At 35.4% G+C, this 26018-nt stretch overlaps 4 protein-coding genes across 13 annotated transcripts; all 4 read left to right on the forward strand.

The window, feature by feature from the left end:
- Nucleotides 1-811: 811 nt before the first annotated feature.
- On the forward strand, nt 812-5773 carry LOC114403330 (ELL-associated factor 2-like). Of its 3 annotated transcripts, XM_028366225.1 has the most exons (8): nt 812-966; nt 2478-2538; nt 2642-2687; nt 2784-2844; nt 3247-3386; nt 3593-3960; nt 4642-4684; nt 5113-5773. In XM_028366225.1, the coding sequence occupies exons 5-8, from the start codon at nt 3269-3271 to the stop codon at nt 5538-5540; spliced, it is 957 nt and encodes a 318-aa protein (XP_028222026.1). In that variant the 5' UTR covers nt 812-966; nt 2478-2538; nt 2642-2687; nt 2784-2844; nt 3247-3268; the 3' UTR covers nt 5541-5773. The 3 variants fall into 3 exon arrangements, with proteins under 3 accessions (XP_028222026.1, XP_028222025.1, XP_028222027.1); XM_028366224.1 differs by having other exon boundaries at nt 2478-2687; XM_028366226.1 differs by lacking the exons at nt 2478-2538; nt 2642-2687; nt 2784-2844 and having other exon boundaries at nt 813-966.
- Nucleotides 5774-7487: 1714 nt separating this feature from the next.
- LOC114403257 (beta-glucuronosyltransferase GlcAT14A-like) lies at nt 7488-13074 on the forward strand. The gene is made up of 4 exons (XM_028366093.1): nt 7488-8618; nt 11744-11819; nt 11915-12030; nt 12127-13074. Exons 1-4 carry the CDS (start codon nt 8135-8137, stop codon nt 12639-12641), a joined length of 1191 nt encoding a protein of 396 aa, XP_028221894.1. The 5' UTR covers nt 7488-8134; the 3' UTR covers nt 12642-13074.
- Nucleotides 13075-14544: 1470 nt separating this feature from the next.
- Nucleotides 14545-16555, forward strand: LOC114402221 (pentatricopeptide repeat-containing protein At1g71060, mitochondrial-like). The gene has a single exon (XM_028364714.1). It carries the CDS (start codon nt 14566-14568, stop codon nt 16102-16104), a length of 1539 nt encoding a protein of 512 aa, XP_028220515.1. The 5' UTR covers nt 14545-14565; the 3' UTR covers nt 16105-16555.
- A 4812-nt stretch (nt 16556-21367) lies between these two features.
- On the forward strand, nt 21368-25757 carry LOC114402397 (probable splicing factor 3A subunit 1). 8 transcript variants are annotated; one of them, XM_028364955.1, is made up of 5 exons: nt 21460-21656; nt 21775-23983; nt 24096-24957; nt 25057-25125; nt 25608-25757. In XM_028364955.1, exons 2-3 carry the CDS (start codon nt 21857-21859, stop codon nt 24363-24365), a joined length of 2397 nt encoding a protein of 798 aa, XP_028220756.1. In that variant the 5' UTR covers nt 21460-21656; nt 21775-21856; the 3' UTR covers nt 24366-24957; nt 25057-25125; nt 25608-25757. The 8 variants fall into 8 exon arrangements, with proteins under 8 accessions (XP_028220751.1, XP_028220750.1, XP_028220756.1 ...); XM_028364948.1 differs by having other exon boundaries at nt 24096-24394; nt 24565-24957; nt 25057-25668; XM_028364951.1 differs by having other exon boundaries at nt 25216-25665.
- Nucleotides 25758-26018: the final 261 nt, after the last annotated feature.

Raw genomic sequence — 26018 nt, forward strand, 5'->3', positions numbered from 1 at the left:
GGTGATGAGTCAATGGTCTTGCTTTGAGCTGGGTATGGCTATGCAGATGAGAGATCGTGCACCACCTATGGTGGTTATTCAGTGAAAATCACATTACATGTGTTGATATGTGAAAATAGTCATCAAGGCTTAAAGATGAGGTGTAGAGATGGTGCTTATGCATGGACTAAATTTGTTACTTAGAAAAAAAAATGAGGTGGACGTTGGGCTCATGATGAACCCAACTAATTCAAACATAATCAATATTTGATTTGCTGAGGGTTCGGTTTGTTGTGGTGAGGAGAGTCTTCGTTTGTGTGTTTTAGAAAGAAAGGAAAAGAGTCAGCAGAAATAGGTAGTGTAAATCTAGTGAAAGAGATGGGAGGTTTTGAGGTAAGGACGTGACTGTTTGTTTTTTATATGTATTGTTTTCCCTCCAGGAGAATGCAAGAGAGAAAAATGAGGGGAAGTCTCGTGGCTTAGGTTTTTTAAGGAGTTGTCGGATCGGTCAGATAGATCTAATAAATATTTGATAGCATAATTGGATTGATATTGTTATTGGATTGATTATACATGTAAATTGGAATGATTCGATGAAACTCAATCTATTTTGAAGTAATCCAATGGAACACTTTTACTATCATACTGTTTTAATGTTTTATTATTATCATTTATTATTTTAAATTTTAAAATATAAATATTTTTTTTAATTAAATAATATTAATTATATAATTTTAAAATTTTAATATATATTAAGATAAATCGAATTAATTATTGATCCAATTATTAGAACACCGAGCCACTATTTGACCGGTCAATTACGGAACCCTAAGTTAAAAATAATGAGTAGATAGCATAACAATGGTTAATTTCCCAAACTCTCTCGGTCTTATTTCCAGAGACGAGGAAAACAAAAACCGATGACTGAACCCTAAGGGGAAAATTGCCGATGCGGCACCGTAATACCATTTCCCAATTCTAGCACTGGTACATGTTTTTGGCTCTATTACTAATATTATTGCTCTGTGATTGATGTCTTACAATCCATATTTTTAACAATTATTGAATTGAAACTTGAAAGTAAAGTTGTAAGTTGAGTGATGTGATAATCCTGATTATTGAATGAACTTTGTTGTTCTGATGATGTAGTTATCGCGAAGGTTTATTTGTTTTATTGATAAGATTGTCTTGATGATGCCGAGGAAAAAGGGTCCAAATGTTTGGGCAATATTCGGATATTTAAAAAGAGTGGAATGTAGATGAAATAAAGTTGTCATAGCATTGTTTGGATACTGTAATGGAAGTGAAAAAAAAATCGGTTCCATCCTGTATCTTCAGAATTGGAGGGAAGAAAATGAGGAGCATTAGATGTAATAGCAATGTTAAAAAACCTTACTGTCTGGCTCATCTGTTGAATAGCTAAACATCAATCTACTGATCTGAGTAGGGGTGTGCGAAAAAACCAAATGAACCAAACCACTCCAAAAACTACACCTGAAATAAGCGGACCATTTTTAAAATGGTTTTAACTAGACTTGATTTGTATATTTTAATGGATTCTGATGCACCCTTTATTAATAAGTTAGGAGCACTGAAAGTCCACTCCATTTCATGTCTCAGCACTCAGCTCAAATAAAAACATCTTGCCTCTCAAGTCCTAACCTTAATTCCATCCCAGCTTTTCCCAGTCAAGGCAAACAAAACCCCTGATTCTTCTTCACAAACCCTAATTCACTCATCCCATTCCAAATCTCAATCATCTTTTCGGATTCAATCATTCTCTCTCTCCCTAATCTCTTTGTTTGTGTTAATCTTTGTAAGTATGTGATTCTGATTCTCTTTTCCTGCACCCATGTTATTTTACTTATTTTTGTCTATTCATTTATCTGTTTCCAAACATATCCATATCTTTTGCTTTTATGTATTTGTTTTCTCATTCTGTTTCAGAGATTTTTTGTGTGTTTCGGATTTTGCTCAGTTTTTATTTAATACAAGAGTTTTTTTATTTTTACTTCTTTTCTAACTTTTTTTTATTCATTTATCATAATCTTTTAATATTACCATGTATCTTATGTTGTTTGAGTAAATATTTACTTGTTTTTTATTCATTTATCATAATCTTTTAATTTTACCGTGCATCTTATGCTTGAGTAGATATTTTATACGGAAGATCAATGCAAAATAGTGAAATATTTTACTGTTTTCTGTTTCTAATGTTAATTCCTTTCTTTCATAAGGCATGTGCTTTTCAGTGCCTCTCGCCTCAAGGCATTAAAACTTTAAATTCCCTAGCACCTTAAGGGCGCTTTTTGCCTAATACCTATAATGACAAGACATTTACCATTATTTTCAATTTTTTATCCACTGAAATACTTGTGGTTTTTATTTTTTATTTTTTCCTGATAATTGAGCATATTTTTTGTTTTAATGTAATGATGCTGATTATTGATTCGTATAGTGAGATTTGGGTTGATATTTGGGTTTGTGAAATTTCTTAGTTGGCTGGGGCAAATTCCTCACCCAAAACGACACATGTTTGGGGGGCCATTTTGATTTGAGGTGCGTTGAGACAGAAAACATTAGGCCACCATAGTTCTCTTCTCTCTCGCAATTTCCATCTGGTCTCAATTTTTCTCGTGATTCCATCTCCATTCCGGTGTAGGCTCCTTTGATTTGACCATCTTCTCTTCCGCCATCATCCATTGAAGGTTTGTTCTCTGTTTCTCATCGCAATTCTCGCTGTCTGTCTTCCATTCTCACGGTTGCCTAATTTCTCTGTGTTTGGTCTCTCCTTGTTCAAGCAGAGCAGCAACTAGGAGCTGCAAACCACATACAAGCCTGATTTTCGCCCCTCTCTACTATAAGGTGTTATTTGTCTTGACCTGAAGTATATTTTCATGTCTGCAAAAATGCCGAAATATTGGGAGTATTAATTTCAGCATTTAAAATTTTGGGAATTGACAGTATATGTATATGTCAGAGTAATCTTGTAAAGTTTACAGTATAGTTTTGGGATTTAGGAGTATATTTAAGGTATTTTAATATAATTATGCCTCTATGATTTTACATGAACTCTTGAGTTTAGTTGGACAACCTTTGGTATATGTTCTATTGATTTGTCGATCTAAGCCAATAAATAAAAATGTAATGGAAATTGATTCCTATGCTCTTTATATGTTGCCAATAATAGAAGTCTTGTTTATTGATTTAAATGTGTCTTTTTGAATGAATTCAATAAAAAAGATTGTTCCAAACTGGCTGTCTCAGGTTTCTGAACTTTTCTTCCACCATGGCTAACAAATCTCAAGAAGAGCCCAAGACTGCTCCTGAGCCTGATCGGTGGTACAATCTCACCCTTGGACCTTCCTTCAAAGATGATTCCTCTAATAAATACTGCACCCTACGATGTAAGTTACCAAATACAAAAGTCATTTCTAATATTTTTCCTTTTCTGGTGGGTCAGTATTTGTTTTCCTCTTAGTTTCTAGCAATCAGACATGGAATGTCATACTTGATTCTGCAATGATTATATTTTTATGCTTTTGACATTTTTTTTATTCTTTTTCCTTATTTGTGTTGAATTTTAGTCTTTGAAATCTTGAAATCTGTACAGATGAATTTAAGCCAGCTTCAGTTGATAAGACTAAGCCAGGATTGCTACGCAAGACCAAAGAGAACAGGGTTTCTGTGGAATTTCAGAACAACCAAATAGGAAAGCCCAAGGTGACATTTGAGGGGAATAGTGAGGAATACAAGGAAAATGATGCTGTATTGTTCTTTGATGGTGAGACACTTCGATTGGAGCGGCTTCATAGGGCTGTTAAGCAACTGCGGCATCTACGAATGCCTGGTGAATCTGCAGGTGCTGCATCTACAGTTGTGGCTGCTCCATCTGGACCAGCTTTAGATCCTCGATCATCCCCTGTTGGGAAGTCTGTAAAACCAGCACCTCTTGGCAGGAGCTCATTTCCGGCTGTGCCAGTAAGTGCTCACTAACTATTTATAGCATAGTTGTTTGTGTAATAGTTAAGTCCATTGCATCTTAAAAATGTATGCAGTTGGAAACGTTCCATTATGAATATGGTTATTTTTGCAATACATTTTAGATTTTTACTGTTATTTATGCAAGTTAAAAACTTATTGTGTGTGGTACTTTGTGTATGATTATCATAATGCATATCCTCTTGATATCATAATGATACAGAGCTAAGAGATAGGGGGGGGGGGGGGGGGGGGGCAGGGTGGGAGTTTTATTGGAGAGGGCAGGAGGGCTATTATAAACATGGTTGTTTATCATCGTGGAGGTACTTCTCATTTGATGACATGGCCAATCTTTGTATCCTTCTAATTACTCAGTAAGCTATTTTTCGTTTTTTATCAACATAATTGAAGTACTTGTTAATTGAGGGGGGAAAAGAGGATTATAAAAGGAAATGAAGGCTGCCATTTTACATTTTTGGAGATTGGCAGTTGGAGTATATGGTTTTCTAAATGAACCATAAATACCCTGCAAATCTCTTTCCCAAGTTGTTGACCATATTTTCTCTTTTGGTCTGAGTCATTGCTTTTGGTAATGGAAGGAAAGCAAATAGTTTGTTTCTTGTACTTTTTCTTATCTCTTTTACTCAAATACCCTTAATGGTATTTATGTTGATTCTGCAGGTTGAAGTGGAACGCATTGATATTGGTGAACCCGAGAATACTGGTATGCATCATATAGTTTGAAGGTTTATGTAATTGCATGTCTGGACTGTGCTGAGTTTTTAAAGGTTTTTCAAAGTAAACAGGCTCTAAGTTTTTCATTTTCATCATTTTATGTGATGCTGTTGAGTATAATCTGTTGATAACTTGATATACTTCAATCTGTGAGAGGTCATTTATCATATCGACGTTTGTGTAAAAGTCTTCTATCCATGCTTTCCAACTTGATGATTTTTGTGTTTTCTTTGCTTATTACAAATTTCCATTGTCTTACACACACTGACCGAAGACTTTTTTGTTGGATGTGTGCTCTGTTGATTCCAGATGTGGTGCATTCAGAATTGATGAAATAGTTTGCAGTGGCTTTTCTATTTATTTATTTATGAACTGAGATTAATTTAATATTGTGCGTGATTACTTGCAATATGGCAGGAATCAAATCTGGTTCTAAGAGGTCATTTGATCATCTAAATGAACTGCCCATTAATACCTCACCAGATGCTAAAAATGAAGTCGAGGAACATCAAGATATAGATATTCATGACCTTTTTGGCAGCGAAACACCTGAGGATGACCATAATGTTGAAGAAAAAGATAATGTTGGATTTGACATGAATGTTCCACACACTGATGATGAGATCGCCGACGTGGATGATAGTGGTGATGAGGTGGACAAAGGACCCAATGCTGCAGAAGCTCTCGAAGACCAGGTGAATGCACTGGGGAGGGATGAGCAGACATCTACTTCTAGCAGCAGTAGTGGTAGTAGCAGTAGTGAAAGCGGAAGTGAAAGTGGTAGTGGGAGTAGCAGCAATAGTGATAGTGAAGGCAGTGATGAGGACTCGGTTCACTCAATCTGAAGTTATACAACCGTGATTTCTTTCTTTTCCTTTTCTCATTGGTCGTTACTTTTTGCAAAACAATCCAACACATGATGAATTGAATGTGTTTGTCCGTCCTGGCTTAGAAGAATTTTATAAGCCATCCTCAGTGTGCTGAGGGTTATAAATAATGTGCTATATTTTGTATGTATATTAATCGGATTTAAATAGTTTTGCTTTTTCATTAAAGCATGTGAAGCAATTTTTAACTAGCCCAACTTTTCATGGGTGAAAAACTTGCTAGCTGGAGGTTCATCTTTAGGAGACAAAATGGATTTGAATTCTTTAATGTTATTGTTAAGTGGACAAAATTTAGATGTCCTATATTTTAAGTAGTTCTAGTGTTGTTTTTTAATCAAAATTAAAATTGTCTTAATAATTTATCTAATAAAGTTTTGCATTAGAGGTTGATGATAGTATGTAAATTTCTAATTTGAATCCTTTAGAATCATGTTAAAATGTCAGTGAATTTAAATAAATTGTTATGTGTTTGATTTTACGTTAAAGAATTGATTGTGTTTAAAATTGATTCTGAATTAAGTTGTATCAATTTTATATAATTATTTCCATTAAAAATTGTCCACCCTAATATAGTCAATCTGATGTTATTTCTAAAATAATTTTAACCAAAAATCAATTCCAAGTGCTCACTGCAACAAATAGGAGTACACACAAAAACAGAAGCATAGTTTTTTAATATTTTTTGTCACATAGCGATGAGTGTTCACCTCACCAGTTTATCGACATTTGCACATTAACCCAATTTATTTTTGAAGGAACATTAACCCAAATTTTAAATCCCCATTTTTTTTTAGAATAAAACTATATCAGATTCGTTTTGGGACACGCCCCTTTTGTTTGATGTCTGAAGCATATTATTTGTCAATGCTACGTTACGTTCCTGTTCTGTCTCCCAATGTTATGTTATGAAAATCGATTGGGTTATTGATTTGGTCAAGATAGTGAATTAGTGATTTAATTGGTGGATTAATAGTTGGTTCAGTTTGATCTGATATATATTAAAAATTTAAAATTATATATATATTTATTATATATAAATATATAACTAACATTATTTGATTAACAATTTTTTTTTCATACTCTAAAATTTAAAATAATAATTGATAATAATAAGACATCAAAATGATTTCATAGAGATGATCCATTTTTTTTGTGTGCATAGCCTAATCCAGGGTTATAAAACTGGTTTGATTGTCAGGTTCTCAAAATCGATTGAATTTAGTCGAGTCATCCCGGATCACATGCATGAATGGTCTATCAAGGAAACTAGTCTAACTAGGTTATCTTGAACTGATTAGATCCGTTGGGCTAAATCGATTTTTATAACATTAGTGTCTATGCTCTCACATAAGCCCACTTTGTGATTTCCATACATTATGTCAAACTTTTGGATTTATACAGTTACCTAATTGTTATTTTTTTAATCATGATATTAATATGAAATATTTATTAATTTTATTAATGACTAATATTTATTGAAAAATTTAATCGATTAAACCTAAATTCAATATCTTATTTAAGATGATTGAGTTTCGTCACCTAGTTATGATATTTCAAATGCATCAACTGCTAATTCTTTGAAAATAATTCATACTTAAATGTTTTTAAACTTATTTTACCATTATTGATTTAGAAAAAAAAAATCTGTTTTTAAAGGAGCAGCCTTTACATATTCAATTTTTTCCAATACGAATGTTTTTATCAACTTGGAAAAAAAAACGTTCAAGAAACTAATGTCATCCCACTTTCTAGAAGGGTGCGTATACAACACTTTCATCCTGATCTTGATGACGAGAGCGGTGACGCTGGCGCTGCTTCTGATAAAAATTCAAACACGCGCTTGCTTGGCTCGTGGAGATAACAGTCAACTATTTCCGCTCAAGTAAAGTATAATCTCATCACAGTATCATACTTGTTCACCTTTTACCGAAAATTTATATATGTGCATACTTGTAGACTGTGCCCGAATTTTGTCTTTATTTATTCATTTATGTAATAATTTGCTCATTTTGTTGGGTTGCTTGAAAATTAAAATAAACTTGAATCTTAACATCATCATTCAATAGAGAGAAAAGAGAAAGAGAAGAAATCCGTGATCTCCATTTTCTTCCTTAGCACCTAACAAAACAACCAATCTAACTTGCAAGAAACCCTAGCCCTCTCTCTCTCTCTCTTTTTAATCCCACTGAACTTCTTCACAACTTTGGGATTTGAATTAACGAGAGCCAACAAAACTGGAGAAAGGTTTTGGAACTTTCTGATCCGGGTTTTGCATCTTTCCATCATCGCCACCATTTACTTCCATTATATGTTACTTTCACTTTATTTTATTTTATATGCATCTTAGGGTAGTTAGTTTTAATACTAGCTTCCATGCCAATCATCACCAAACCAGGTAAAGCCAAGATCTTCAACGACCCATTGCCGAGAAGAGTCTCAAAACCCAGACTCTAGCCAGACCCAGTTATCAGAATCGCTTCTTTCTCTTAAACAAGACACGCCCATATTGTATCATATGCCCCAACACCAAATTAGAGAGAACAGTAGTGGGTATGGGAGCTGAGAGGAAATGGCTTTTCACTCTATTCAGTGCAGTATTCCTATCTCTCATGCTTCTTTTGATGTCCTCTTTCTCTGCCTTTAGTACCCCAAAGGTTTTCCCTTCACTTGTTCATCACGGTTCTCACTACCCTCCAGCTTTTGCATACTTTATCTCTGGTGGTAACCAAGACAAAGACCGGATCTTGCGTTTGTTGTTGGCAGTTTACCATCCTAGGAATAGGTACCTCCTCCATCTTGGGAGGGATGCCAGGGATGAGGAGAGGCAGGCTCTGGTTGCTGCCGTGAGGGCGGTGCCGGTGATTCGCACTTTCGGGAATGTGGATGTGGTTGGCAAGGCTGATTATGTCACCTACTTGGGATCCTCCAATGTTGCCATCACTCTCCGGGCTGCCGCCATTATGCTCAAATTGGATAGTGGGTGGAATTGGTTCATCACCTTGAGTGCACGGGATTATCCTCTCATAACTCAGGATGGTATGCCTATTTGGTCTTTTCTATTTGCATCTTGAATTTGTGACCGTGTTTTGATGAATCAATACCTAGATTGATGCTGTATTAGTTAGAAATTTGAAGGTGTAGGATTCATATTCAAATCAAATTACCCTCTAAAAGGAAAAATCAATGGGCTTTGTAGTTGGTAATTCTGTATTTGTGAATTTGATTTTTGAGTGATCTATTATTAAGTAGTAGTGTCTTGGTACTCATTGGAAAGTTTCTGCAATTTGAGTGGTCCAAAAATTCACTTTTTGTTCCTTTAGATCACCCTTTTCTTTTAGCTCCCTTTTTTTTAGTGTATGCTTGGGGTGGAGTTTTGGAGGGAAAGGAAAGGGAGAGCTAATAGTTTAGTTTTGAATTAAGACATGAAGTTTATGCTAAACTGTCTTTTTATTTGTTTCATTTTAAATTTGATCAAATTAGAGAATATATTTATTAAAAATGAAAATTTGCCCTCCCTTCCATTTCCCTCCAGAATCCAACTCCCAAACATATTCAGTATTTATTGGAAACTTGATGTGGTGTTTAGAATTAATTTTCAAATCAACGAGCTTGCCCTTAGATGCATGCTTACTCATTTCATTTATCCCGGATTATTTGAAAATGGTGTCTTATCATTAAATCTTTAATATGATCAGCTTGAATTTATGTATGTCAGTATAAATATTCATATATGTTTTTCTTTTTAAAATTTCTCTAGTTGTCTTAAATCTTAATTTTACTTCCTTGTTTTGGAATTTCATGAGTTCTGTTTGATTAGTTCTAAAAGACTTTTGCATTGAGGTCCATGTAATTTGCTTTTATGTGAATAAATGATACTTTCTTTAAGTTCTCATTTTGAGATTTCTTTTTGCATTGATATTTTTTGGTTCAAATACTGATGTTTAAGGTTTGTACTTTTAAAACAATACTGAAATGTCTTCACATTGGATTGGTCGTTACAGGTTAATTAAACTGAGGTCCGTCCATGTGTTACTTTGAATTCTAATTTTCATTTTCTAAATACATTTTAAATTCTACCTAGAGTTGACCATGATTTAGGATATAGTATTGAATGTGGAGGACACTAAGTTGAAAAGACAGGTTTTCCAAATGATTAGTTTTTTCATGCATAAGGAATGTCTGGTAAAACCCAGGAGGTGAAGCCAAGACATAAATTGAGAGGGGCTGCAAAAGGGAAAGAGGGTATTGAGGATCGCTGCTGTGGAGACAGGAGTGAGGAGGTAGAGATGGTAGAAGGGTATTTATGGGCGACAGGTCAGGGGGAACTTGCTCTTGGCTTCGCCTTTGGTGGTTACAGCCAAAAGACAGAAGTTATGGTTCTTAACTTCTTATCTTAACCAAATAACAAATTCTGAGCTAGAGATTCTTCAAACTCATCTGTGAATAGTCAAGTCTGAAGAAACTCCACCAAAAATCTGGTTCAGTTTGCTAGTGAATGAGTTTAGGTCATCTTATGAATTTGAAGTTACTTTATTTGCTTACCTTGTTTTGTTCAACCTGTTTGTGAATGCATTTCACACTCCTGCCAAAGTATAGCTTGAGAATTTTTGACAAACTGCTTTGGCGTTGCATACTAATTTCCAAATGGAAGAGATTGATTCTAAGCTGGGGATTGTATTTTATGTGATAGAAGGTTGAATATCTTCAGTGCTTAATATTGCAAAATCTGACAAGGGACCAAGTCAATTCTTCTGATTGCATGGGATTACATGTGATTATTGTTATTTGCTCATGAATTGATAAGTTGAAATACTGATCTTGTTATACAGATCTTATAAGACTGGAGCATGGGCTTCTAATTGGAGGGAATTTTTTAAGCATCCTTACAAAGTGGAGTAGCAAGTTGTGGAATGAAATTGTTAATGATGAATTAACAGATAGTCTGACTGATATGTGCCCAGAAGATGTTATTTAGCATGCTCAAATGTCAAATAGTTTTGAGCAAAAAGCTTGTAAAAAATAGCTTGTAGATACTAAAATGTTTTAAGGGGAATGGACAGCTGCAGCTGTTTAATTATTAGTTTCAGCACTTCAATTATGCTTTTGGATTTAACAAGGACAATTGGGTATGTTTCACTCTGGTATACACCTGCTACAGGAAGTAAGCATAATCAGGAGCAACAGACATGTAGTTCAAACTTTCATTATGATTATGATGAAGGGGGGGGGGGACATTGCACACTGATATACACCTACTATTGCATACTGTTAGTTGTAGATGGAAATCTTGAGATGTCGGTCCATCTTGAAAACACTTAATCATTTGAGGGCTACATGGATGGAGTCAGAGATATCACTAATGGCACTTGTTAGTTGTAGATGAAAATCTTGAGATGTCAGTCCATCTTGAAAACACTTAATCATTTGAGGGCTACATGGATGGAGTCAGAGATATCACTAATGGCACTTGTTAGTTGTAGATGAAAATCTTGAGATGTCAGTCCATCTTGAAAACACTTAATCATTTGAGGGCTACATGGATGGAGTCAGAGATATCACTAATGGCACTTGTCCAAGGCCAACAGTAAAGAAAACACATGTTTGTATGTTGGTAACCACAGAGATGGGCTTTTGATGCCCCAATATGTGAGTCACTTGTGAGGCATTCAACCAGACACATTGTTTTTACTAGAATCTCCTAAGGCATTTCATGTTTTGCAAGTGAACCCTTAGAACCCTGTACAGCCAATGGAGCTCGCTGGTCCAAAAATTTTGAGTTTGGCTATAAATTATCATTAACCTCTAGATTGGCAAGTGGCAACACTCTATTCTGCTTCGGTTCTCGTAGACCCTAGTCGTGTCATGGCCTTGTTGATTAAAAATAAACATTGGGGTTCCTCTGATACCAGTAGAGCCGGACATCTTTATCGGTTTTGCTATATATTATTTTAGTTGCAGTACAAGATCATTTATATTCACTATTTTATTTATTTATTTTAAGTGAAGAAATACTCATTATTCTAAACTTCATTCACTGAATTCTGCTTGTTTGAAGGTCAATAGAGTTCTTTGTTTTTTGTTCATATTCTCATCTCAGCTTGATGTTTGCCTTCTTTCCATACTTTTCTAAGTTACTGATCCAACTCTATTATCTTTATCAGATCTGTCCCATGTTTTCTCTTCTGTTAGTAGAGACCTCAATTTCATTGATCACACTGGTGACCTTGGATGGAAAGAGTATGAAACTACTACTAATTCTAGCTGCTAATTTTTGGCACTTATTCAGTTAGTCCTGTATCATTTATTTATTATGTGTTTATTTTGTCATGCAGGAGTGATAGGTTCCAGCCAATTGTAGTTGACCCGGGACTATATTTAGCAAGGAAAAGTCAAATTTTTCAAGCTACAGAAAAGAGGCCAACGCCTGACGCGTTCAAACTCTTTACAGGCAAATCTTTTCTCTCATGCCATTTGTGTAACACAATCTAAGCCTGGGACTTTGCTATTCCCCCCCTAAATGTTTAATTATTTTCTTGCCATGCAGGTTCACCATGGGTCATCTTGAGCCGGCCCTTTCTGGAGTTCTGCATTTTTGGTTGGGACAATTTACCTCGGACCCTACTGATGTATTTTACAAATGTGAAATTATCTCAAGAAGGGTATTTTCACTCAGTTGTTTGCAATGTGCCAGAATTTAAGAACACGACAGTAAATGGTGACTTACGATATATGATCTGGGACAATCCTCCAAAGATGGAACCTCACTTCCTTAACGCCTCTGTTTACAATCAGATGGCAGAAAGTGGGGCTGCTTTTGCTAGACAGTTTCAACTTAATAATCCTGTGCTGGACATGATTGATGAAAAGATCCTCCAACGTGGTCGCCATCGAGTTACTCCAGGAGCGTGGTGCACCGGACGGAGGAGCTGGTGGGTGGATCCATGCTCCCAATGGGGTGATGTCAACACTGTGAAACCAGGTCCTCAGGCTAAGAAGCTTGAAGGGTCTGTTTCTAACCTTCTTGATGACCAGAACTCACAGACCAATCAGTGCCAGTGAATATACACGAGAATAAAAGCATTTTAGGAAGTTGTGCAATCTAAGCACCACGATTCATCGACCAGTAGAAGTTGCCTTTTGCTGAAATCACATTCTTTGGTAACCAAAATGTAATATCAATCTTGGAGTCATAGCAGTGTTTGTGAGTGTTGATAGCCACACATCAGAGTTGCAGTGGGGAAGGGGATATATATTTAAGCTTTGAAGGCTTGATATTTGTAGTGGATCCTCCAATACCTTCAATCAGTGGGAGGATATTCCCTCCTGCTTCCATTTTCGTCATGTATGTTCTGTATGTGTCCTCATTACCTAGGGATTCTGAATGATCAGAGCAGAAAGTTCATTCTTTTTAGAAATGATTGTCATTTTCCATTCTCCCATAATTGCACTTTTTATCGTAATTATATACTATATTGTATGATTGCTGGATCAACAGATTTCCACGTGCCATGTGTTACTGTCTAGCATATTTTGAAATGGAAGAGGTTAGATCAGTGGTCCCTCAACTTCATTGGTGCTGATTGCTGAATCTGGAAAGTGGAACTGTGACTGGTCAGTCTAATCTCACTGCTCCCTATTACCAGTCAACCAACTGATTCTAGTTTGTTTGGTTCAACTGCTTATCTCTTACTCTTAGCATTCACTGAAAAAGATAATAAACCTTCATATAGATTGAATGTGTGGTTCTATTAATTGAAATAGTAGTAAAACATGCTTCCTTTGGAGGCTTATGTGAAGTTCTCAACGATAATTTTTTTAAAAAAAAGAAGAAAAATGATTTTGGTCATTTAAAATGTCATCAAATTTGATTTTAGTCCCTGTAAAAACTTAATACGCTAACAATCTTTAAGAAGTGTTGGCAATTCCTTGGTAGTAATCACTATAGATATAATATATATTTAATATAGGAAAATAAATAAAAATAACACATTTTGTTACCAAATCATGTTAGTGTGTGAACTTTCTTTGTGATAATTCAATCACTTCTATTTTCTATTTTTTTGTAAAAATTACAAATTAGAGACAATTCAATGTTACATATAAAATAATAATTTGTCTTCTAATCTCAACTATTATTGGCAAGGAATTAATGAATTAGACTAAATTTAATCTTCTTATAACATTTCAAAGGTTATCTAGTGTTGGCAATTTAGAATTGTCAACCAACTTTCTCATTGTAACATTTGAAAGGTTATCTTGTGTTAACAATTTAGAATTGTTAATTGACCGGCAATATATATGGTAATATCAAATGAGTGTCACGAAAGATAATTTTGTCACTTAAATTAACAGGTGAAAAATATTTACTTGATGCAATTTTAATAACTAAAGAATTTAATTGGAGTATTTAAAAATTTAGGAATCAAAGGGATGCATTTTAAATAATTTGAGAAACAAATTAATAATTAGGCCTACTATTTAAGTGATAGCTATCCTTTAAAATAAAATCTATTCAATTATTATTACAATAATAGGTTAATAGCATGTTTGGGGTAGCAATCACGTGAGCCAAAATCAATTATGAAAGTGAATATGAAATAACATTTAGTTGTTTTAGAAAAATCATGGTGATAACATGAGTTTGAGGTAATCATCATAATTTTAAAGGCAATTCAAACATGTTATATGTATCTGTCACTTGTATATCATAAAAATAAAAATAATAGGGTAAGTTGCAAATTTTATTGTCTAGAATTCAATTTTATAATTTAATTCATGAATTTAGTCTTTCATTTATTTTTTTTCAATCCCGTTATGTTAATCTTCCGAAATTGATCGTTGAAAAAATTAAGAAATTAAATTAGTGAATTAAATTATAGGAAAAATAAAATTAAATTATGAGACAAATAGAAAATCAAATTTGTAATTTAGCCAAAATAATAATAATATTTAAAGACTTTCACTCGTAGCAAGTGTCACTTCCATGGCATTTTTGTGGTCATCCAAAAGATTCACCACCCCCAACCTCCTTTCCCTCCCAAAATATTCATCAGCATCCCTTCCACCTTCAATTTTCGACCACCATCACTCCATACCCACCCAAATCCCCAATGGGCCTTCAGAAACCCACAAGTTTGCCTTCCACACGGCCCAACCTCGACCAACCCCCGACGCCGAAGCAATCTGCAGAATCCTATCCACGACCCGCGGTTTCACCGTCGACGCCTCTCTCGCCGCCGTTTCGGCGAAGCCCTCGCCGGAGCTCGTCCTCGAGGTCCTTAACAGACTCAGCAACGCCGGCGTCCTGGCGCTGTCGTTCTTCCGTTGGGCCGAGAAGCAAAGCGAGTTCAAATACACCACTGAAGCCTTCCACGCCTTGATCGAAGGACTGGGTAAGATCAGACAGTTCAAGATGATTTGGACTCTGGTCAACGGCATGAAGCAACGAAAGTTGCTTACTTCTGAGACTTTTGCCCTCGTTGCTCGACGATACGCGAGAGCACGGAAGGCCAAGGAAGCAATCGAGACGTTCGAGAAAATGGAACAGTATGGTTTGAAGCCGCACGCGTCGGATTTCAATAGGTTGGTCGATGTTTTATGCAAATCCAAGTGTGTGGAGGAGGCACACGAGGTGTTTGATAAAATGCGGCACTTAAGGTTGGACCCTGATATCAAGTCCTACACCATTTTATTAGAAGGGTGGAGTCAGCAGCAGAACTTGATTAAAGTCAATGAGGTGTGTAGGGAGATGGAGGATAAAGGGTTTCAGCTTGATGTTGTTGCGTATGGGATAATCATGAATGCGTATTGCAAGGCTAAGAAATTTGATGATGCCATTGGATTGTACCATGAGATGAAAGCTAAGGGTTTGAGGCCTAGTCCCCATGTGTATTGCACTTTGATTAAAGGTTTGGGTTCTCATAAGAGATTGGACGAAGCTCTTGAGTTTTTTGAAGTATCAAAAGCTAGTGGTTTTGCACCGGAGGCTCCCACTTACAATGCTGTTGTTGGGGCTTATTGCTGGTCTTTAAGGATGGATGATGCGTATAGGATGGTTGGTGAGATGAAGAAGTGTGGGATTGGTCCGAATTCTCGAACGTTTGATATTATACTTCACCATCTTATAGAGGGTCGTAGGGTTGAAGAGGCTTGCTCGGTTTTCCAGAGGATGAGTGGCGAGTTTGGGTGTAAGGCGAGTGTGACCACGTATGAGATCATGGTGAGGATGTTATGCAATGAAGAGCGGTTGGATATGGCGGTGGCAGTTTGGGATGAGATGAAAGGGAAGGGAATTCTTCCTGGAATGCATTTGTTCTCCACGTTGGTCTGTGCCTTGTGCCATGAAAGTAAGTTGGATGAAGCGTGTAAGTACTTCCAAGAAATGTTGGATGTTGGCATTCGGCCTCCTGCCAAAATGTTTAGTACCTTGAAGGAAGCTCTAGTTGATGCTAGGATGGAGCATATTGCCATGCATTTCGCTATGAAAATTGATAAACTCAGGAAATCTCCATTAGTTGCTTGACACAAAGGAGTGGATGGTGTGAAATTTTCATGTGATCGTGCAATATTTGGGTCTACCTGTATCTTGGTAAACGTTCACAGGAGATGGATATGAAGTTCTTACACGCCAACGTGTGTGAAGATTCTGTTCATGTTTCTTGGAGACATTCATATATGACTAATATGAGATGGGGTTATGCTTATTTAACCTCTTAAGAAGGAATTTTGCATCACATTGTCGTGTGAAAATTTCAAGTGAGTACATCTATTCCCGTGATATATCTCAAGGGTAATTCATAGGGATACCTATGGCTACGATCAGCTAGCCACCTGCAAAATTTATCTAAATGATTTGTTGACTCTTTAATAGGATGCCTATTTATAGGCCGAGACAACTTTAGAGTGCATTTACTCTTTTTTTAATTAATCAAATGATTGAGTACAAGAGGTTGAGGCTAATGTGTTGAAGTTAAGATTAAATTGTTTAGATAATATCCGAATTTAATCCTTGACGGAAATAATTCTTAGATAGGTTTTACTTGTTCCCGACCACTCCGAATTAGTTAAAATCATTTTTTCCTAATGAATCGAAAGATTAAGACTAAAAACAAAAACTCTTTCTAATTTCTATAGCTTACAAGAAGGATAAGGTTACTCATGCACATGAAGCGAGTTTAATAAGATGGAATGTTTGTGTTGTTTTCTCTACATTAGCCCTACTATCTTAGCCTTCTTTATCTTAGGCTCCAGTGGCCCTTCAAGTGGGATCCATCATGAGTTTCTTTCTCTTCAATTTTGTCAAGCCAGTAGCCTTCTTTATCTTGGCCTTTTTTGAAGAAGAAGAAGAAGAACGAGAATGACGGCAAGTGAGTGAGTGAGTGTGGAAGTGATTGCACCTTGCAACTTGCGAGAGTGAACACTGTGAAGTGTGTGCAGTGTTTTTTCTTTTTTTATTTTCTCTTTGGTCATGTTTTGTTTTTTTAGAGGAGAGGCTGTGTTCTTGTGTGGTGAAGTGTACCGTGTTTACTGTGGAATCGTTTTTTTTTTGTACATTGCTACTATGGAGTTTAATCTAATCATTAAATTTAAATCTATATCATTAAATGCCTGTTATATTTGATGCATAGGTGAGAAGGTGCCATTATTTTATGATTATATTTGAATTATTTTAAAGTAAATATTTTAGGAAAATAAGAAAGTTTAACTATTGATAAATAGGTTTTGATTAGTGTCTTTCAAAAAAAAAAAGTTCTGATTAGTGAGTAATTTTAACTCATGTTATGTAGGAAAAACTTTAGTAAAATAAAATACGATTATAAATTTTTAAGTTGTTTGTTTTATTTCACAAAATATGTAAATAGAGTACATGTTCACTTTTTAGAAAATAATAAATTAAAATATATAGATGAAAAGATAAAATATTTTAATATTATAATTGTATAATAAAAAGAACAACTCAAAGGTAAATAACAATAAGATATATAAATATCTCACTCATTAATTTATGAAGAATAAAGACGGTACTCGTAATTTATATTATTTTTTTTTCCACAAACCACATTTATTTCTTATGTCAGGCAAGATAGATTGCAAAACCTTTTTAAATATTTAATACAATTATTTAACTATATATTTAAAACTTGAACTTAAAATCACTAATTAACATAAAATAATTTTCTTCCAATTGATTCATATACCCAATAGTACTCATAATTTATAACTAATATTGAAATAAAAAAATATAATTAGTTGAGAATGACAATAGGATGAGATGAAAGATACATGTTTTATATTTTATAAATTTTAATGATAAAAATTTAGAAAGACAATAGGATAAAAAATTTACACACAGTAGACTTCCATCAATTGTATCTACATCTTTGGATGCTACAAATATTTTATTATAAAGAGAAAATTATAAATAAGTGATTACTCAATTCATAACCCTATTGGAAAGAAAATACAATTAAACCTATAAATAATAATTAATAGTAATTAATGTAAATAATTTTTATAAATAATGGAAATAGTATTGTTATATATAATTATTATAAGAGATTAAAAATTATTGTGGTTATCTATAATTGTTATAAATAATTAAAATCATGACTATAATAGTCATTTTTATTTTTTTACCCTAAGGCGCCTTAAAAAAATCATATATTTCACAAAAAGATATTTGACTAAAGATATATTATCTAAATCTTCTTTGATCATAAGAATTCAAACTGTGACACTTTCTCTCTCTAAATTTTAAGAACTTTTTAAAAAAAATTATAAATTTAAAAATTCATCAAACTAATCATGTTAATTCTTTGAGTGTATTTCATATTGTAAAATTTTCTCTTTACTTTGGAACAATACTATTTTCAAACTATTCCCATTAACAAAAAAAATACAGATTTAGTTAATAATAAATCGATATTGATTTGCTCTTGATAAATTTGTTTGAATGGTGTCATTATAATATTTGTCAATTACCAATTCAAACTGGTATAAAAAAGGGAAGGCGCCTTTTGAAATCTTAAAGTCTTAAAGGAACTTACTCATTAAATAATCAATCATAATTAACTCTGATTTTTGGCGGCAAATTTTAAAATTTCTCTTTCAATATAACAGGATCAATTGAAATCAAGAAAACCACAGAAGAAAGAAGAAAAAGAAAATCAAGAAAACCACAGGAAAAAAGAAAAAGAAAAGAATGTCTCACAAAGAAAACAAGAATGCCATTGAGTTCCTTGATGAACAAGCTTTCTATTATGACGAGGAAGATGAGCAATGGTTTAAGGAAAAAGATGATCAGTGGACAAAGAACATACCATGCTACAAAGAAGACGCGGCAAAAGTAGTCTTGAATTCAATCGACTTCGATTTTGACATGCAAGATTTAGATGAGTTCTTGAAGGTTCTTGGCACTGAAGATTCTTCCCCTGAGAGAGTTCCTGATCCTGTTGTTCCTGTTACTCCTCCTATTTCTGGACGGGTTCAGGTTCCTTCCCCTCCGAGAGTTCATGCTCCTACACCTCAAAGGATTTATACTTTTGTCGATTTGGTTTCTGCTACATTTGCCCCTACAGCTCGGGTTCTTGCGTCTCAGGAGTCACCGGAGGAGACATTCAATGGCATTGCATTTGGTCAGGTCCATGCACCGATCAGCCACCAACACCACTTGCTTCCTCAGAATATGGAGTCCAGTCGTGTCATGTTAGCCGATGACTCATCCCGATCGGTTCCTTGCAAGAAATACACACATTGGACCAGAGAAGAACACATTTCGTTTCTCCTTGGACTTGAGAATGTTGGAAAGAAAAGTTGGACATATATTTCACAGAAATTTGTTCCATCAAAAAATCCATTTCAAGTTGCAAGTCATGCTTAAAAATACTTCAAACGCAAGAATACCCCAAAGAAAGAGAGAAAAAGGAAAAGCATTCATGACATAACCTTAGATGACATTAACACAATTGTTACTCCCTGCATTGATCAACATAATTGGGTTCCTCCTCCACCAAATTTTGCAATGCAACCACATGAAATACAACATGCACAACCTATGCAACAGTTCAACCTACATAATCCGTTTCATCAAATGCAGCAATTCAACCTACATAATCTGTTTCATCAAATGCAGCAGTTTCAGCACAATATGCCTAGTCAAATAAACATACATGGATATTCTAATAATTGGCCTCACGACATTGAACACGACAATTGATCTTTGTTGGGATGCTGTTCCCTTTTTTTGCTCTCTTCATTATGCCTGTAAATTTTAGGGGTCTCTTTCTTGTAGGATAATTTGCCTTGACATGTATTTTTGTCTAGTTTCCCATGATGTTTTGTTATTGGTCTTTTGGAAATAAAATTAGTTGAGTTATTGACCGAATATTTTCATCCTTGTTTTCGAGAGTACAAAACTAAAATAGCAAAATATCTTTTCTTAATCAATTTAGAATTTATTCTTCATAAAAGTATTTTATTGTATTTTATTTTAATATTGACTTTGATGGGGAGAGTTTGCATAATGCTTCAAGTGCGTGCCATAAAGGTACAAGAGTGGGAAGATTCTAATCCTAAGAGAAGGATTCTAATAAATTTAGTATTCATCCTTGTTTCCAAGGACTAAAATAGCAAAAAAATAAATTAAAAAATTTAAAATTTTCATCACAAGACTGCTAGCTTTTTAATGTATTGCTGATCACACATATGTTTGATGTTTTCTGGCAATGCAAGAAAGGCCACTTTGGTGCTGCTTTACATCGCCAAATAGCTTTACATGAATCTGTGATGATATCTCTCCCTTTAAGCCTGGGATAATAATGTTGTCTATCATGTGCTGTCACAAGTTTTTGCATTGCTCATTTTGGATGAGATCAAAATCATGTTTCTTTTTATTTATTCATTGAATAATTGAAATGTTTTGTATTTCTGAAAAAGCATAACTATTCACCACATTTTCTTTTTCATTTTAATTTTTGTATTGACTTCTTGAGAAAGTTAAAGAAGGTAAAGAAAAGTAATGAGCAAATGTTAAGAATTGTCCTTTATTTATATATTTTAATTTGGCCATGTTGGATGTAAGGTTTCCAATAGATAAAATGGAAAAAAATAAAAATAGAAGCTGACATGAGTCCTAGCTTAGGACATTATTTTACGCAATAGTAAATAGATTCATGGCATCATGAATTTTAAAATTATGCTTTTAGCCTTTTCTAAAAAAAAATAAAAAATGTACATCATTATGTCTTAAGTTTTTTAAAAAATTATTATTGAGTTTTATTTATTATTTTTCATTATATTTGTCTTGATCTTTTATCTATATGAATATTTTGTTTATTTGTTTGTTTTATAAAATAAAATCAAAAGGTATCCTTCAAAATAAGAGTTTAACAATCCATTAGGTATTATATTTTATTGGAGTCAATTTTATCTGGATAAGATTTTTAAGAGGGATAAAAATCTCTTTCTTTCTATATATTTCACATAGGAATAAAATTGTTGTTACTTGTAGTATTTTTATCCAACTTATTGTTTTTACTGGATTATGTCTAGTATGTAAAAAATTAAGTTTGTTATTAGAAAATTGTCTTGAGGATCATTAAAAATATGTTTTATTTTTATAAATATTAAATTAATATAAAAAAATTTATGAGAACTAAATTAATATTTTTTAAATTTTAAAACACCTAAAACATATTTTACCCTATGTTGTTTTTACCCCGTCGGGCAGTTGGCAGATCTGGGCCTTATGAAGCCCAACCCATACAGACCCACCCATGATTTGAGCCCATGTCTCTGCATTCGTCTCGTGGAATAGTTTCAGAAGTGACAACCCTTTTTTCATCCACAACAAGGTTTTCTCCACAGTAAGGTTTTTTTCTCTACAATTCTTCCTTTTTGCTTCTTCTTCCACATTATTTTCGTGCTCTTGCGCTTCCCTTCTTCTTCTTTCCCCCCTTTTTTTCTCTTTGTAGCGCCGCTACCTATACTTTGTTTATTGGCTCCATGTTCTTCTTCCCTCACTGATTTATCTTTTGTCAGATTCGATTTGTTTCATTTGGTTTGCAGAAGAATCTGGTAAACAAGATATTTATGCTTTTGTTTTTTCTTACCACCTCTAGATTTGAACAACGGAACTATGAAACAGTGTTGGCTATTGTTTCTTCTTCTAATTTTTGTTTTGTTTTCATTGCAGGGGCAAGAAGCTGGTGTGGTGTTTCTTTCATTTCACTTTATATGAGTACATAGAAGTTTGAAGGGTTTTAGGGATTTGCATCATGTTAGGCTCATTACCTATATTGCCACTCCCTGCTCCTCCCTCTGATGGAAATCTAGGTCCTCTCCCTGAGTCTCAAGTGATTGAGGAGGAGCAGAACAAATCAAATTCTGCTTCTGTTCCGGCGCCGGCAACAGTTGTCACTCACACCAGAACGATTGGAATTATACATCCGCCTCCGGATATTAGGACCATTGTTGATAAAACCTCCCAGTTCGTGGCTAAGAATGGTCCAGAATTTGAAAAGAGGATTATTGCAAATAACACAGGAAATGTCAAGTTCAATTTCTTGAACTCATCAGATCCTTATCATGCATATTATCAACACCGTTTGTCTGAATTTCGTGCTCAGAATCAGTCTTCAGGGCAGCAACCTCCTCCCCAGCCTGCAGACTCGGCTGTTCCTGAATCGGCCCCAGATAGCAACAACGGCGTAGCAGCAGCAGAAAAGCCCGATGTTTCTGCCCAGTTTAAACCTGTCAGGAAAGTACTTGACCCCCCTGAAGCTGAACAGTATACAGTTCGTCTTCCTGAAGGAATCACAGGGGAAGAGCTGGATATTATAAAGCTTACAGCACAATTTGTGGCTCGTAATGGGAAATCTTTTTTGACAGGGTTGACAAGTAGGGAAGTTAATAATCCCCAGTTCCATTTTCTTAAACCGACCCACAGCATGTTTACGTTTTTCACTTCCCTTGCCGATGCATATTCAAAGGTTTTGATGCCACCGAAGGGTTTGACGGAGAAGCTAAAGAAGAGCGTCTCTGATATGACTACTGTCCTTGAAAGGTGTGTGAATAGGCTGGAGTGGGAGCGTTCGCAAGAGCAAGCTAGGCAAAAGGCTGAGGATGAGATAGAACAGGAAAGAATACAAATGGCTATGATTGATTGGCATGATTTCGTGGTGGTTGAAACAATAGATTTTGCTGATGATGAGGATGAAGAGTTACCTCCTCCAATGACTATTGAGGAGGTTATAAGGAGAAGCAAGGTGACAGCCATGGAAGAAGACATTGTTGAGCCAGGAAAGGAGGTCGAAATGGAAATGGATGTGGAAGAGGCCCAGCTTGTTGAGGAGGGTATGAGAGCTGCTAGTTTGGAAGACCGTGATGATGGAAAGCAGAATGAAGTCAGGGTTACCGAAGACCCTGAACCACCGATGAGAATTGTTAAGAACTGGAAGAGACCAGAGGAGAGGATTTCTGCAGAAAGAGATTCAACCAAGTTTGTTGTTTCTCCCATCACTGGTGAGTTAATTCCTATTAGCGAAATGTCAGAACATATGCGGATTTCTCTCATTGATCCCAAGTACAAAGAACAAAAAGAAAGAATGTTTGCCAAAATTCGAGAGACAACTCTGGCTGCGGATGATGAAATTTCAAGAAACATTGTTGGACTTGCTCGGACCCGTCCTGATATTTTCGGTACTACAGAAGAAGAGGTCTCCAATGCTGTCAAAGCAGAGATTGAGAAGATAAATGATGAGCAACCAAAGCAGGTTATATGGGATGGCCACACTGGTAGTATTGGGCGTACTGCAAACCAAGCCATGTCACAAAATATTGGAAGCGAGGATCAAAATGATGCTTCTAACAATGAAGCCAAGAACCTTCTGGGTCCTGCTGCACCTCCTCCAAGACCTGGTATGCCTTCAGTTCGTCCTCTGCCACTACCACCCGGACTGGCATTGAATCTTCCTCGTGTTCCTGTCCAATATTCTGCTCCTCATAGTGGTGCCCTTCCAATGCCTCCACCTAGATCCATGATGCCATCTATTCGGCCTGCTCTTCCTCCTCCAATGCCAATGAATACTGGACAGCAGTCAATTATAGCTGGCCAACCACCCCCAATGCATCCATCAATTCCTATGAATAACCATGGAATTCCCATACCCCCACCACCAGGATCTCAGTTCACTCCTGTTCCAGTTCCGCGACCTTATGTTCCTCTTTCTGTTCCACCATCAGTTATGCCTATGATGCATCCACCACCTTTGCCTCAAGGATTGCCACCGCCACCGCCACCAGAGGAGGCTCCTCCTCCACTCCCAGAAGAACCAGAACCAAAGAGGCAGAAACTTGATGATTCTGCTCTGATCCCTGAAGATCAATTTCTGGCTCAACATCCTGTATGGACCAATCTAGTTAACAATCATTATTTTGTTAAATGTATATAGCATTATATTTATAGTAAGTGCTATTTAATCCATCCTAACTGGCATTTTGTTTTCATGACTGTAGGGCCCTGTCCGCATCAGTGTATCTGTTCCTAATGTTGATGAAGGAAATCTTAAGGGACAAGTTCTGGAAATTACAGTGCAATCTTTGTCTGAAACTGTTGGTAGTCTGAAGGAAAAAATTGCTGGGGAGATCCAACTCCCTGCTAATAAGCAGAAATTGAGTGGAAAGCCTGGCTTTCTCAAGGATAATATGTCACTTGCCCATTACAATGTTGGTGGAGGTGAAACACTTACCCTCACCTTAAGAGAACGTGGTGGTAGAAAGAGATGAGCATATTGCTTGTATTTCCGTTCAAGAAGGTTGTTGTAATCTTCAGCTTATTACAGGGCATATGGATTCTTATAGTATTGATAGACTGCATTATGTTATTTCCTGAATTTTATGCTGAATACATAAGATTTATTGTACTGTGAGACATCTTGACGTATTTACTGCTGTCATGAAGACTGATGTTAATTCTCGAATACAGATTTTGGCACCTTGGCGCTTGTCTCTCGAGGGGAATGGGAAGTAGTGGTTCCTTTATCTAAACTGATCAATTCAAATTATTTTCATCACTGATTAATGCTTTCTTTTGAATTTCAGTTGATTTAATGCGAAGTTACTGGTGTGTTTTTAATTGGAGGTCCTTTGCTGTCAGGGAGGGATCATTTACATATCAATTTATTTGTTTTTTTCATTTTGTTCTTGCAATAATCAATGTTGAGTGGTGATTTAGGGTTTTTTTTTCCTAGTGTTTAGGTTTTGTCTTATGTTGGATATGTTCGTACAAGAACACAGTTGGACAGTTGGTTAGAAGGCCGGTTGTTGATGAGCATATGTACTTTTACCCAGTGTATCTTGTTTGGGTTTTAGTCACAAGGTTGTTTTATTTTGTTGTTATTTATGTCCTTAACCTAGATTATTTCTGGTAATGGTTGGGATGGTTGTTGTTTTTGATTTTGCTGTTTTGTCACAACAGAAATTCTACTTGGACTTGTGGGAAGGGCTTTGCAGCTTAGCCTGATGGGTTTTTGAATGGAACGAGCAGGTAGAATGGTCAATGATATTTTCTGCGATGTTATTATCCCTATATTGAGATCTTTCACTTTTTATCTTTTAAAATTTGTGCTGATGGCAGTTTGTGCCTGAAAGTTTGTTGCAGAATGGACCAGGTTTTGGTATTTTAGAGAAGGCACTGGTTCTCCTGTTCATCTTTTTGGGGATATCTTATGAAACTTTCTGTTTAACTTCATTTGCAGCTGATCTTGTTATGTTATGTCCTATTCTGCTATAGCTGATTTGACTGAGCTTTTATTTCATCTGTGCCTTTGTTCTTCCCTCTTTTTTATCCCCATTGGCCTGAATCTTTGTGCTTTTTTTCCTTGCCGTGTGTCTGTGAGATTGTTAGTATGACTTATTGGAGCCCTTTGTTAGACTCTCGACAGATTCACAAGTTTGAGATTGTTTAGTTTGCAAGCTTCAATGGTTCATTATTTCATTTTTGTTCATTAGGTTACCTTGTGTTAACAGGGGACATCAACATTGATGGCTGAAGATATTGAATGACAGTTGTTTCAATTAACTGTTAGAATTATGGTCTTTTTTAAATAAGCTATTTTGCACCTTATCGGTTGCCTTACCAGATTTTGACGAAGATTAATAAGAGGGCCCCATTGTTAATTATAATCGGGCATTTATTTTAGATTAATTGCTGCGTCTTGGGGGAAAACCCCTTAATTTAGTCCTTTAAAGATTAGAGAGTTCCACATTCTAATCTTTAAAAAGACCTAATGTCAACAGAGTTCAAAATTTAGCTCTTGCAAAGTTGCAATCCTTCATGATCCACGAGCTCATTCTCTGAACATTGTCAATAAAGTTTTACAATGTTCTGTTGGTGAACCTCCTGATTTGTATATTCTCAAATTGGGGCGGGAACATCAA

This window comes from Glycine soja, chromosome 20, assembly GCF_004193775.1.
Source record: "Glycine soja cultivar W05 chromosome 20, ASM419377v2, whole genome shotgun sequence".
NCBI classification, from domain to species: Eukaryota; Viridiplantae; Streptophyta; class Magnoliopsida; order Fabales; family Fabaceae; genus Glycine; species Glycine soja.

Excerpts from the sequence above, each read along its gene's own strand:
- LOC114403330 (XM_028366224.1), top strand. The coding sequence starts at position 3,269 with ATGGCTAACAAATCTCAAGAAGAGCCCAAGACTGCTCCTGAGCCTGAT. Across the intron at positions 3,387-3,592 it reads TAAATACTGCACCCTACGAT|ATGAATTTAAGCCAGCTTCA; the intron begins GTAAGTTACCAA and ends AAATCTGTACAG. Across the intron at positions 4,685-5,112 it reads TGGTGAACCCGAGAATACTG|GAATCAAATCTGGTTCTAAG; the intron begins GTATGCATCATA and ends GCAATATGGCAG.
- LOC114403257 (XM_028366093.1), top strand. The coding sequence starts at position 8,135 with ATGGGAGCTGAGAGGAAATGGCTTTTCACTCTATTCAGTGCAGTATTC. Across the intron at positions 8,619-11,743 it reads TCCTCTCATAACTCAGGATG|ATCTGTCCCATGTTTTCTCT; the intron begins GTATGCCTATTT and ends TATCTTTATCAG. Across the intron at positions 12,031-12,126 it reads CGCGTTCAAACTCTTTACAG|GTTCACCATGGGTCATCTTG; the intron begins GCAAATCTTTTC and ends CTTGCCATGCAG.
- LOC114402221 (XM_028364714.1), top strand. The coding sequence starts at position 14,566 with ATGGCATTTTTGTGGTCATCCAAAAGATTCACCACCCCCAACCTCCTT.
- LOC114402397 (XM_028364950.1), top strand. The coding sequence starts at position 21,857 with ATGTTAGGCTCATTACCTATATTGCCACTCCCTGCTCCTCCCTCTGAT. Across the intron at positions 23,984-24,095 it reads AATTTCTGGCTCAACATCCT|GGCCCTGTCCGCATCAGTGT; the intron begins GTATGGACCAAT and ends TCATGACTGTAG.